The sequence below is a fragment of the Myotis lucifugus genome, unplaced genomic scaffold (assembly GCF_000147115.1).
Source record: "Myotis lucifugus unplaced genomic scaffold, Myoluc2.0 scaffold_5, whole genome shotgun sequence".
Taxonomy (NCBI): domain Eukaryota; kingdom Metazoa; phylum Chordata; class Mammalia; order Chiroptera; family Vespertilionidae; genus Myotis; species Myotis lucifugus.
Window position 1 is genome coordinate 17,827,212 of NW_005871053.1, and position 13,942 is coordinate 17,841,153.

Sequence of the window (13,942 nt, forward strand, 5' to 3'; positions counted from 1 at the left end):
TGGAACCAAAAAAGACCCCAAATAGCCACAGAAATCTTAAAAAAGAAGAACAAATTTGGAGGTACCACACACTACCTAATATCAAACTATACTACAGGCTAAAAATCAAAACAGCCTAGTACTGGCATAAAAATAGATAAATAGATCAAAGGGACAGAATAAATAACCCAGAAATAAACCCATGTCTACATGGGCAATTGATATATTACAAAGAAGGCAAGAACATACAATGGGGTAAAAACAGTTAATTCAATAAATAGTGTTGGGAAATTGGACAGATATGTGCAAAAAAATGAAAGTAGACCACATTGTACATGATACACAAGAATTAACTCAAAATGAGTTAAAGACTTAAACGTTAGGCTCAAAACCATAAAAATCTTAGAAGAAAACATAGACAGTAAAATGTCAGACATTTCTCTAGCAATATTTTTTCTGATATATCTCCTCAGGCAAGGGAAACACAAGAAAAAATAAACAAATGGGGGTACATCAAACTAAAGAGGTTTTGCACAGCAAAGAAAACCATAAAAAAGACAACCTGTTGAACAAGGGAAGATATTCACCAATGATATATCCAATAAGGGGTTAATATCCAAAATTTATAAAGAACACATACAACTCAACAGCAAAAAAACCCCCAAACACTTCAATTAAAAAATGGGCAGTAGATCTGAATAGACACTTCTCCAAAGTGCCAGCCGTGGGCAAACTATGGCCCGCGGGCCAGATCCGGCCCGTTTGAAATGAATAAAACTAAAAAAAAAAAAGACCGTACCCTTTTATGTAATGATGTTTACTTTGAATTTATATTAGTTCACACAAACACTCCATCCATGCTTTTGTTCCGGCCCTCCGGTCCAGTTTAAGAACCCATTGTGGCCCTCAAGTCAAAAAGTTTGCCCACCCCTGGTCTATACAAATGGCCAATAGACATATGAAAAGATGCTCAATGTCACTAATCGTCAAAGAAATGCAAATTGAAACCATGATGAGATATCACCTCACACTTCTCAGAATGGTTATCATCAATAAATCAACAAACAAGTGTTGGTGAGAATGTAGAGGAAAGGGAACCCTTGTGCACTGTCGGTGGGAATGCAGATTGGTGCAGCCACTGTGGAAAACAGTATGGAGGTTCCTCAAAAAATTAAAAATTGCACTGCCTTATGACCCAGCAATTCCACTTCTGGGAATTTATCCGAAGCAACCCCAAACACGAATTCAAAAGCATATATGCACCCATATGTTCATTGCAGCATTATTTTCAATAGCCAAAATATGAAAACTACACAAGTGCCCATCAATAAATACATGGATAAAAAAAAAAGTGGTGGTACATATATACAATGGAATATCACTTGGACATAAAGAATAATGAAATCTTACCTTTTGCAACAGCATGGATGGACTAGAGGGTATTATGCTAAGTAAAGTAAGTCAGACAGAGAAAGACAAATACCATATAATTTCACTTATATGTGAAATCTAAAGAACAAAATAAATGAAAAAACAAAATATAAACACACTCATAGATATGGGAAACAGACTGATAGTGCCAGAGACAATGAGGGTTGGGGTCTGGGTGAAAAGGTAAAGGGATTAAGAAGTAAAAATTAATAATTACAAAAACGTCACGGGATGTCAAGTACAGCATGGGGAATATAGTCAATAATATTCTAACAACTACATATGGTGCCAGGTAGGTACTTGAAATATTGAGGGAATTACTTTGTAAAGTAAATGATTGTCTAACCACTGTACTGTAAAGCTGAAGCTAATACAAAATATTGAATATAAAATCTAATTAAAAATTAATAAATAAAATAAAAATCATGTTATTTTTAGCCCTATCACTACATCTTTCTTTACAAAATTATACATTGCACTATTTTAGTCTAATTTCAACAATTTAAAATTATTCTAATAACAAAAAAGGTAATAAATCTTCAAAACATTTGAGGCCATATCTAAGCAGTTAGTAAGAGCATTGGTGGTTGATGCAGAGGATATAACTGCCCCATAAAAACATATTGCTTCAAATGCTTGCTATATAAAAATGTACACACAAATACAACAAAAATATTCAAATTAAATAAAAGAAAGAGCAAATATAATGTCCATATACAGCAGCGGTTCTCAACCTGTGGGTCTCGACCCCTTTGGGGGTTGAATGACTCTTTCACAGGGGTTGCCTAAGACCATCGGAAAACACATATATAATTACATATTGTTTTGTGATTAATCACTATGCTTTAATTATGTTCAATTTGTAACAATGAAATTGGGGTCACCACAACATGAAGAACTGTATTAAAGGGTCGCGGCATTAGGAAGGTTGAGAACCACTGATATACAGTATATAAACACAGCCTCAGAGAAATTCTAAACTACTGGCCTATTAAAACTAGAAAGATCAATAGGTCCAATACCATTTTTAACCCAAAACTGTATATTAACTTCAAAAGGCAATACCTGAGCACGTCTATCATAAATGTCATAAGTTGTAAAAGCAATATTATATATCAATTCAGTGATTTTTGTTTATCTTTTTATTGACCCAATAGAATCTCTTTCACCATATTGCTCTAAATCTGAAATTTTATATTTTCAGTTTCCTTTGAATTATAGCAAATTGAAAAGGCTCTAAAGAAAAACAAAAATCATATATATTTTGTAAAAACAAAATGCCTATATAGCAAAATTGGCCTTGGTTCACTATCTACTTAATAGGGAATTCCTGACAAATAAAACTCCAAAAAAGATATTCTAGGCAGAGTTGTTATATTGTGAACATAAGTATCTGATGAGTGGCTCATTAGATGACTTTTAAAATCCTGTTCCACTTTGAGAGTGCAGGATTTAGGTCATGAATCAATTTAAGGCACCTATCTGCTGAGTACGTTCCTCATATTTCTTATAACAATAGCAATATTTGTTAAGAGGAAAGTCTCACAGCCAACAGGGGAAATAGTACTTACGAGTATTGTGTTAGCAGTTCCAAATCATTATGCATGTTGATTGGATATGCTTCACTGAGTTCAAACAACTTCTCTAGGGCTTCGTAAATGAAAATGATGCAAATAAGAGAAGCAAAAGCTTCTTCAGTAAACCGGGTGATATAGCAAACAAGGGAGCTTGCATCAGTGGCCACAAGTATGATGCATAGTGTTGCAGTCCAAAGTCCAATACTGGCTCTGAGAGAGAGGTATGACAGCTCATATTCTCTAGGAGGAGACAAGGAATAGCAGAAAGAAGGTCATTTTACAGCTTGCCACCATTTTAAACAGATGGAAATAAGGCCAACTCATGAAGTGAAAGTAAATAGCTTCACATCCCATGAGTATCCAAACTCAAGACTTTGTCTAAAGGGAACACTAGCCCTGACTGGTTTGGCTCAGTGGATAGAGCGTCGGCCTGCAGACTGAAGGGAACACTAAGGGGATAAAACTAAAACAGGGGCTCTCAGGGTTGAAAACTGAATATAATTTTTTACAAACATCACAAAACATTATACACAGATCTTTTTGTTTTCCTTTATTTTCGTGGAGAGGCAAAAATGGCACACTGAATCAAATCAGCCACTTCCACCTCTCCCAGCAGACCTCAAACGTGATGTTGGGAGAAGAATACATACAGTAGAGAAATAGAAAGGGGCTAAGAGCCAAACGTATATAACACTTACTTGCAAAATTTAAATAAAATCTTTTCAAACACCAACACTGGTCCTGTACTGCCTAATATGGTAAGAGGCTGTCCGCCAAAGAGAGAGTAGGCTATCCCAGTCATGGATGCTCCAAAGAGGGATTCAATTGCACTCTGTGTAGAGATATAAATTATTTCATTATCTAAGCTATACAGGTACCCACTATAACTGGGGAGAAATGTTTAAAATACAAGGGCAGAGTATTTTTCCTTTGCATTGAAAATCCTAGCAACCTGGGGCAAGATGTGGATAGGAGAATAAAAAACGATGCAGGCAGTCGGCCAAAAATAAATGGTAGTGAATAGGGATGTGTCTTCTCCACCTTCCTTACCTTGCTTTTCTTTTGCTCACTAAAAGTTTACATACTTTGTGATATGTGAATGGACAGAAGCATGGTTTATATACATGGTAATGGATCTCTTGTGAGGGAAGAACCACAGCCTAAAACTAGCCTAGGATGGAGGCCAGAGATGAGATCAGAAGCTTGTGTAAGACTCAGAAGTAACTGTTTTGAGATATTCCCACTCCCAGATTACCAGTTCCACTACCATCCAGGAAATTCATATGAAGTTATCTGCCAGACCAAACATTAAATATCTCCTCAAAAAGGAATCCAAAATTAAACGCTCACTTATCTAACTGGGAATCTTAAAAATGGATTAATTTGAAAGTTCAGAGAAAAGCATAATACGTACTATACGACCTTCAGTGGCTTCTCCCAGCAGTCCTCCAAATGTGATGACAGGAGACATACACGCGCAGTAGAGAAACAGAAAAGATGCTAAGCACTGCAGGCTGAAAGCATCTCTGAAGTCACTCCAGAAGTATGGAGCTTTTCTTTTGATATCTAAAATAAGTCCCCCAAAAATCCTAAGACAGGGGGGAGACACAACAGTGAAATCCAAATATAAAAGACATATAAAGCAAAATGCCATTAGCTTTGCTGCCAGGTCCCAGTATAGGTTTTCCATCAGCTGAGATGAGACCCAACATGAACCTGCTACATTGCATTATCATGATCTACAGCAGTGGTTCTCAACCTTCCTAATGCCGAGACCCTTTAATACAGTTCCTCATGTTGTGGTGACCCCCAACCATAAAATTATTTTCGTTGCTACTTCATAACTGTAATTTTGCTACTATTATGAATCATAATGTAAATATCTGATATGCAGGATGTATTTTCATTGTTACAAATTGAACATAATTAAAGCATAGTGATTAATCACAAAAACAATACGTAATTATATAGGTGTTTTCCGATGGTCTTAGGTGACCCCTGTGAAAGGGTCGTTCGACCTCCAAAGGGGTCGCGACCCACAGGTTAGCAACCCACAGGTTGAGAACCGCTGATCTACAGGGATGGCTTTGTACCACTGTTTCCTCAATGCCTAGCCAAATATTATATCAATGGTCAATAAATAAACAACAACAACAAAAAAAACAGGTTCTCTCAAACAAGGTCAGAGTTGTTCATCAGTTCAATTTCAAATAATGAGATTTAGAATTACTCCAAAATTTCTGTGCCATTTCTACATCAACCTACTCTTAATCTCAGGGCTGCTACTTGCAATTGTTGGCAGTATTTTTTGATTGTTTGCATTTTGTTTAGCTAGCAGAAAATGCCAGAGGGAGGGTAAACTAGTTAGCTACTCTCTCTGCCAAACACACATAACACCTTCCCCAGATGTTGTTCCAGGCAGGCATCTAAATGGCCTTTGAATGAGACAAATAGCTTCCACAGTCGTTTTCAATGTTAGGCAAAGGCAAGTAGGAGGAGGACCTTATAACCATAAAGTTGAACCCATTATTGCCTAAACATATTCCAATTTCTGTCATTCACAAGACAATAATAACTTTACTTGGTATAAATTCATTTTTTAAAATATATTCAAAGCCAAACTGAACACTTGAAAGAGCCTTGGAGGGTGGGGGGAGACAGTATTAAATTGTGATATGCTGCCTAAAATTTGAAGACTAAATGTTTTTGATCTATTAGGAATTAGAATACTAATGAGCAGATAGTCTCATTTTTTGAACATTTAGTAATCACATGTAGACTTAACACTTGACTACTGAAACTTCTTGTGCTCCATGGAATAAAGATACCATATTAAAATTAATAAGACTGCCCTAACCAGTTTGGCTCAGTGGATAGAGCGTCGGCCTGCGGACTGAAGGTTCCCAGGTTCGATTCCGGTCAAGGGCATGTACCTTGGTTGCGGGTACATTCCCAATGGGGGGCGTGCAGGAGGCAGCTGATCGATGTTTCTCTCTCATCGATGTTTCTAACTCTCTATCCCTCTCCCTTCTTCTCTGTAAAAAATCAATAAAATATATTTTAAAAAATAAAAATAAATAAAATTAATAAGACTATGGTTAAGTTCCTACATAAAGGTTAAAAAAATACCTATTACGTTCCAATACACTGCCAGTATGCTGAATACATTTAAATTATGGGAAAATATTAAACTTTTATTATTTATTTTCTAAATAGAAATATTAATTTGCAATCTAATAATAACCTCAAAATGACTGTGTGCTTGAGAAATAAAGTTACTTTGCCTTTTAAAATGTACATCTTCAGCATAACTGAAAATTTTGAGTATTATTTTTAATTTCCTTTATCTGACCCAATAGTAACATATTAGTAACTTTATCACTATTATGTGAGTGATAGAATCACTATGTTTTCCCAGTGATTACTTCCATCAAAGGGATATGAAGTAGGAGAAGTTGAGAGAGTAAATTTTAAATTGGAAATAAAAAGAACATTTGAAACTCAGAAACTCTTGCAGAGAACCTGTGAAGTTCACACACACAAAAATCATTTTAAGTTCCTCTACCTGTGTTTTGTAAAACAAATACATATTATTTTTATTTGGGGGCGGGGAGTCATTTCTGAATAATCTGTTAACTTGTCAAAGTCACAATTCAAAGTAGATTTAATTTATTAGTCTATTCATTTATTTATAATTTATATCCCACCTAACCCCCAAAAAGAATTTGAGGTGGTTATGAAATATTAATTAGTAGTTAATATTTATAGGTTTGATAGTACTTTCTATTAGACCATTGTACTTATTAGAGCATACATTAGTCTACATAGCTCTTATATTACTGTGTAATAAATGTGCTTTTAGCAGCAAAAATCTAAATCCAGAAGTGGGAAGTCATTACAGAGAACAGTGCAAGAGCAGCCCAGATGGACACCAGCAACTCCAGGCGAGCAGATGAGTAATGGATACTTCAAGCCATGTCAGCAACAGAATCTGTGGAAGAACTCTGGAGAAGCGAAGACACCGGATATGGGTGACCTGGGAGGATTTAGGAAGCAGTAAGGAAAAGTGAACTTTGAAAAAAGTCTAAGCTTTGTGGCACGCTATACCTGAGAGAGAGAAAAATATAACCACCAAAAATAAAAAGGCAGCATTTGAAAATATGAAAGCAAACAGAAGGAGTAACAATGCTTCTAGTAAAGGGAAAAGGAAAAAATTGTTTGAACCATCTCAAATTAGGTATGGAGCCTGAGGAAGACATTAAAGGACATTTCCTCAGAGACAAACAGAGATCAAGGGAAAGAACAGAGGAGAATTAAAATGCACAGAGTTTTAGAAACTGGAAAGTCAGCTTAGAAAACACAGTGAAAGCCGTTCCGGAAATGGCCTTGAGGGGAAGGGAGCACCAATCCTGCAAAGCCTTTGCAATGGCCTTCAATTATAATGGAGGCTGTGTGCACATATTCTCTGAAGAGAGACCCACCCAAGGGTTTCTGATTTTCTGCTCACACATTGCTTGGAGACAGACAAGCTGTCAAAAAACCATAAAGAACCATTTTAAGAAATAAATTGAAGCTTTCATCTCGTCAAAAATGTGTGATTAGAAAAATAAATCATATAGCTCTTTCAAATTATGACTGTAAAAGTAAAAAATGCTATTATATACATCCTACTTGCATGTAATGAGATAGAGTCTACAAGACTGTGCTCTTGGTGTTTATTTTTATTGCTATCTTAAACTTGAAGCTTTCAACGGGTTGTTTTGGAAGGGGCAACTGACAGTTTTCTTATTCATTCTAAGAATCTGTGAATGCATTTTATACACAGCAAAATGAAAGACTGGGTAAGTTAAAATGGAATGATGCAAACACTGTTCTGACTTAATAGTAATGGCAATCATTGGTAACTACAGAGAAATAAAATTAATTGGCATTTTTACCCCCCTCCCCTTCCCCCAAGAATTCGCATTCAAAGTATTTTTAAAAATGAGATCTCAAAGCAGCAATTCCTAACACGCAAGAACGGTATGTCATTTGGTCTTCGAAGTCCCACACAGGTGCTTCTCACTAACCTTCCTGTTCGCTGGAGTTCAGGTCCACTATGTCCTCCGTGGGGCTCTGCTTCCCCATGAGCTGCTGTTCCGTTTGGCACAGCAGGAGTCTTCCTCTTCTCCTGTTGGAAGTGTTTTATTTTTTAAATATCGGGTGCTAGTTATAAATACCAAAACCAATAATAATAATTTGTTTCCCTTGAGACAATCTGCAGAATAGCTAAGACCCAGACATCATTACTTATTTGCTGCAGGACCTCCAGCAAGTTATCTAGTTTCCTAAAGCTTTACACCCATTAATGTGCCCGTGAGAATTAAGTGGGTTTTGGGCATTTATTCATTCTTTCATGTAATAGTTATTGAGTACCTAGTGAATGTATTTATGGTTATGGATACTAGAGATGCAAAGGTGAGCGAGAAAAAGCATTCTATTAGTGAAGACAAATAATTAACCTATAATGTCAGGTAGAGATAAAGCTCTGAAGTTAGAGAAAGGGACAGAGAGACCAGGGCCAGGGTAGGTTGGGATGAGGTGGTGTTAATATGGTGTTAGTATGCCTGGCATAGTTCAACTGTTCAATAAACATTAACTATTATCATTAGCTATTTTTAAACTATTTTCCTCTTTGATTCTGGCTATCTTCCTATTCTAAGAATGACTTATTATATGGTCCTTTCTTACTCATATAGAGATCCAAGACTATTGAGCCAATGACAAATTAACTTAGGTTTATTCAAGTGCTATTTTCCCATAGGTCTCTTCTACCTACTTTTGTCAGTGACAGAGATTTTTGAAAATCATAAAAATCTTATCTATTGGTGATTTTAGAGCACACCAATATATTCAAAAGTGCCTAAAGAATTGTAAAAAATATGCTAAGTGGTTTAATTAAAATGTTTACATGACTGCCATTCCAAAATCATGTAAACATGTTCTTTATGGTTAGTGTGAAGTAAATTATCAAAGGATCTGATGTACAATGGACATTTAGATAAAATAGTACAGGGTTAAAACATGAGAAAAATAGGTTCTGAAATGCACAAAATATAGGAAAGTTTGTTGTTTAATATTTTTACAATTTCCCAGAAATATGAATAGATACAATGAACTGAAGTGAAAAGATAAAAGAAAGGATTCCTGTCAACTAATAAAGGAAATGCCTTTACTGGTAAATAATTAGCATACGTTAGTCAAGGGCTTTAAGAGTAACCCTCAGCCCTGGCCAAATGACTCCGTTGGTTGGAGTATCTTCCTGATGTGCCAAGGCTGCAGGTTAGAGCCCCAGTCAGGGCACATGCAAGAATCAACCAATGGATGCATAGATAAATGGAACAATGAATTGATTTCTCTCTCTCTCTCTCTCTCTCACCTATCTCCTTCTAAAATCATTTAAAAAAAAAGTGACCCTCAACCACCTAGGAAAACATTTTTTAGCTTCCATAGTCTCAGAAAGCAAGTGATATTATTCAGTCTTCTGTGGAAGTATCCTTTACTAGATAAGTTAACTCATTGTTTTACAATGAAAAAGGCTATACACCAATAAGGCAATGATAAACTATGAAGAATATTTGCCAGTCTAAAGAGCCCTTCCCTCAAGAAGTGTTCCTTTGTAGTAAGGGGGGGAAATGTGTTTGAAAAGAGAAGTGTATATGAATAATATCAATGAATATTCTGAGAAATAATACAGAAAATATTTTTGTTCAGAAACACACATATTTTGATGTTTTAAAACAAATCAATTGTTGAGCAGATTTGACTACTCGAATTATACAATCTATTAATTCAAACAATAAATTCTTATTGAGAGTCAATTTGTGTCAGGTACTAGGCCCCACCACTATTCAATCAGTGGACAAATCAGGCCTGTGGAGCTTACATTCTAATAGGGAAGGCAAACAATAAACAAATAAATTAATTAATTCTACCATGAGTTGATGGATTAAAAGCTATGGAAAAGTGAAAATTTACAGCAGAGTAAGGGGGGGGGTTGAGGTACAGGGTGGGTGTTTAGAGGAGGGAGAAGCAATTATAAATACCGTGGTCAGGCAGGATCAGTGATAAAGTGTCATCTAAGAAAATCTTGAGGGAGTCAGGGAGTTGTCCATGACAATAACTGGGGGATATTCACGCAGAAAGAACAGCCAGTGGGACAGTCTTAAGGCAGCAGAGTGGCTATGGGGTTTAAAGAATGAGGAGCAAGCAGGCCAATGGAGTTGGAGAGGAGTAAGCAAGGAAGAAAGTGGTAGGGGATGACTCCTGAGAGGTAAAGGGAGGACAGACTGTGTAGGTTTAATAAACCATCGTAAGTATTTGGCTTTTATTCTCAGTGAAATGAGGAACTTGTGCAGGGTTTTGAGGAAAGGAGTAGTATGATCTAACTTGCAGTCACATTGGCTACTATGTTGAGAACAGATTCTAGGGGCCAAGGGTAGAAATAAGACCAGTTAGGAGGCTGTTTCAGTAATCCAAAAGTATTATGATGGCAGCCTGAAATGCAGTGGTAGCAGTCGTAATAGCAGGAAATTGTTTCATTCTGGATAGATATCGAAGGCAATGCCAAAAGCATTTTCCGGCAGACTAGAAATCGGGTATAAGAAAAAATAGTAAAATGTTTGGCTTGACCAACTGTAAATGTGAAGCTAGTCCTATCAAGATGGGAAGGTGTTGATGGAACAGAATTTAAGAGCAGATCAGTTTCTTATTTCCTTCAGGAAGCGTTATATTGACTTTTCTAATAGAAATACAAAGATGTGTACAGAAATAAGATAATCCACAATTCAGTTCAAACTTTAGGACATGTTAAGTTTTATATATCTAAAAGACACCCAAGAGGAGACACATAATAGGCATTTGGATAAAGAACTCTCAAGTTCAAGGTGAAATATAAATTTGGGAGAAGATTTAAAGCTATAAAATTGGAAGATAGTACCAAGAGAATGAGTATAGATAGGGGACAGGATATGACAAAGGACTGAGTCCTGCATCACTTCAACATAAAGAAATCAAAGAGAAGAGAAGAAACCGGAAAAGAAGACTGGGAAGGAGTAAAAACCAGAGTGTGGTAAGGTACACAGAAAATCAAGAGTGTGGTGTTTTGGAGCCAGACAAAGAAAGTATATCAAAGAGTCATCAGCTCTGCCAAATGCTGATGATTAATAGTCTAAATAACATGCAGACTGAGGTTGACCGTGACCTTTTGCATTGTAGAGATATTTGATAGCCTTCATGTAATTTTAGTGAAGGGATGGAAGCAAAAGACTTATTTGAGTAGGTTTAAGAGAGAATTGGAGGAGAGGAATTGGAGGCAGGTAGTACAGAAAACTTTTGTGTGGCATTTAGTTGCAGTGGTAGCAATATTAACAATTCTTTTTTTAAGATATGAAAATTAATTATGTTGTATGCTAATAGATAATACAGAGCAAAAGAAATTATGAGATGGAAGAAAAAAGGAGAATTGGTAGATATGTCTTTGAGTAGGTGTGTGAAGAGATGGCATCTAGTGCACAGGTAGGAGGCTGACTTCGGATAATTCATCAATAGTATGATATGGGAGGCAGAGTATGTGGGTGCAGATGCTGATAGATGGATAGCTGGAGTGGTGGGAGTCTGTGGAAATTGTCTTTTAATCATTTCATATTTCTCAGGAAAGTACAAAGCAAGTCAACATCTAAGAGTGAAGGTCAGAAAGGATGCGACAGTTTGAGGAGAGAAAACAGGTGTGAAATGTCATCTAGAGAAAATGATTGGACTATGAACTTGCAACATTAAGGGCCCACTTGAGGTATGTAGTCAAGAATTATGTGAGATCAGTCAGAGTAATTACATGTTTTCCTTCAGCCACACTCACCTGTACCAAGGCAGGCACAGACTAAAGAGCTGAATTCACACAGGGTTGTAGTTTTGACAAGCAAGTAAATGGCATGAGAGGAAAGCAAAGAAATTGAGGGTATACAAAAGGGAGTGATTATAATGACTGATACAAGTTCTAATGATATTTTCAGGGTTATCACTTGAGGTGACTGGTTATTCTTCTCTTAACTGAAAGGAAAAAATACCTAAAATTCCATTATTTATACATTTCAAAAGAATAAAAACCGTGGAAATTATCTCATGCGGGGAAGTATTATTTGAACAAGTCTGAAGTCAGAGTATTTAATGTTCTTCATTTTGTTTCATCTCATAAAAGAAAACATAGTTTCATAGTATGTTATTCAATTACAACATACATTAAAAAATACTAATGTAAAGAAGCATATAGCTTATCTCTAATTCAAATTCATTATACAAAACGGTGTTGTCTAAAATGATAGCCACTAAAAATATGTGGCTATTTAAATTTAAGTAAATTTAAGTTTAAAATTCAGTTCCTCAGTTGCAGTAGGCACATTTCTTGCTCAATAGTGGCTTGACTTATATATCATAGATATAGAAAATTTCTATTCTTGCAGAAAGTTCTATTAGACATGTTGACATAGAATGTCAGTACAGAGAGGTTAGGGTATCTGCTCATGATCCTACAAATAAATAATAGCAGAACTGTCTTGATTCTTAACTCAATGTTCTTTCTACTACTTCCTCCGAATATCCAGAGTCCAATACATTCTGATCGCCTCCGAAAAATAATTTTAAAAATACAGAGCTCCCATGCTTCAACTTGCCTTAATAATATCATTACTCAAAGGCAAGGTGTTTTTAAAAATGCTTAACTTCAGTTTTAATGTTTGAAAAACTAACTGGCAATTTTTAAAAGAAAGAAAAATTATAATACTCTCAACAATAAAGGTTTTTTAAAAAAGTTCTAGAGACAGGTAGTGGTGATAGTTGTACAACAATGTGAAAATTCTTAATGCCACTTGAGCTGTACATTTAAAAAATGGTAAAACTTTCTGATATATACATTTTGGCATAATAAAGAAAAGGAGAGGAAAAAAAGAAAAACTAATTGGTATCAAAAAGTGACTTTTAAAGTCTCTGTCTCAATGCATTTATATTTTCACTAAATTTTCTAAATAACATCAATTAAAAAGATTAGTATTTCAGGAAACATTGTATCACCTTTTCTACTGTTGTAATGGCAAAGATATAAACAAGTACAAAAATAGGACAGTGTATAACCCTTAAAATTACTCCTTAAGCAACTTCTTTTATTTTCAGACTAACTGAAAATACGTGGCTGCAGTTATAGAATGACAAAATAGTAATTGCTGAGAAAAGAAAAGCAAATTATCTTTATTGTTATAAAATGACTTCAGAATGAAAATACAGAAATGAGGCAGATGTCAGCTTATTTTCCTTGAATTGAGAGTTGGATTAAGACGCCTTTTTAAAGCACTCGTGTTTGAGTGGTATACCTGCTTACTTGTACATCTCTGGCTAACCAAAAGAACTTCTATGTCCAGGATTGGGCCAATTTGACCATCTGTTACTTCAACTAGTGTAGTCAAGTCAGACCAGCCTGGACTCCACAGGGACAAGAGCCCAAAACAAGGCTGACTAGATGACAACTGGGACAGTTGAAGGAGGCAGATTCAGTAAAAATAGAGGTGATACTATGAGGAGTGGGCTTAACAAACATTTGGTCACCACTCTCAACAAAGGCATGCCTACATTAAGAAAATGACCCCAAATAATGGCAACAGCCTTTGTTTCTATTTTTCTGGACTATCCTATCTAATAAAGAGGGAATATGCTAATTGACCCTCACGCTGTTGCAAAGATGGCAGCGCCCACAGCCAATAAGGAGGGAATATGCTAATTGACTGTCCCACCCTCAAAGATGGTGGCGCCCAGTTCCCTCAGCCCCACTGGGGTGGCAGGCATGCTTGCCTCCAGAGACCCCCCAGTCCTCTCAGCCCCCCAGCCACCCAGGGCTGGCCCGAGGCACAGGCAAGCTTCAGATGGTGGCT

The 13,942-nt window shown here is 36.2% G+C and overlaps 1 protein-coding gene across 1 annotated transcript in view; it reads right to left on the reverse strand.

Annotated features, from left to right (window-relative positions):
- SLC4A10 (solute carrier family 4 member 10) overlaps positions 1-13,942 on the reverse strand; it is a 168,646-nt gene that overhangs the window by 65,433 nt on the left and 89,271 nt on the right. Inside the window, exons 12-15 of the mRNA XM_023743605.1 lie at positions 8,057-8,157; positions 4,402-4,576; positions 3,686-3,819; positions 2,982-3,227 (exon numbers count right to left, since the gene is read on the reverse strand). Of these exons, the coding sequence (XP_023599373.1) occupies positions 2,982-3,227; positions 3,686-3,819; positions 4,402-4,576; positions 8,057-8,157 (656 nt within the window). The remainder of the gene's footprint in view (positions 1-2,981; positions 3,228-3,685; positions 3,820-4,401; positions 4,577-8,056; positions 8,158-13,942) is intronic.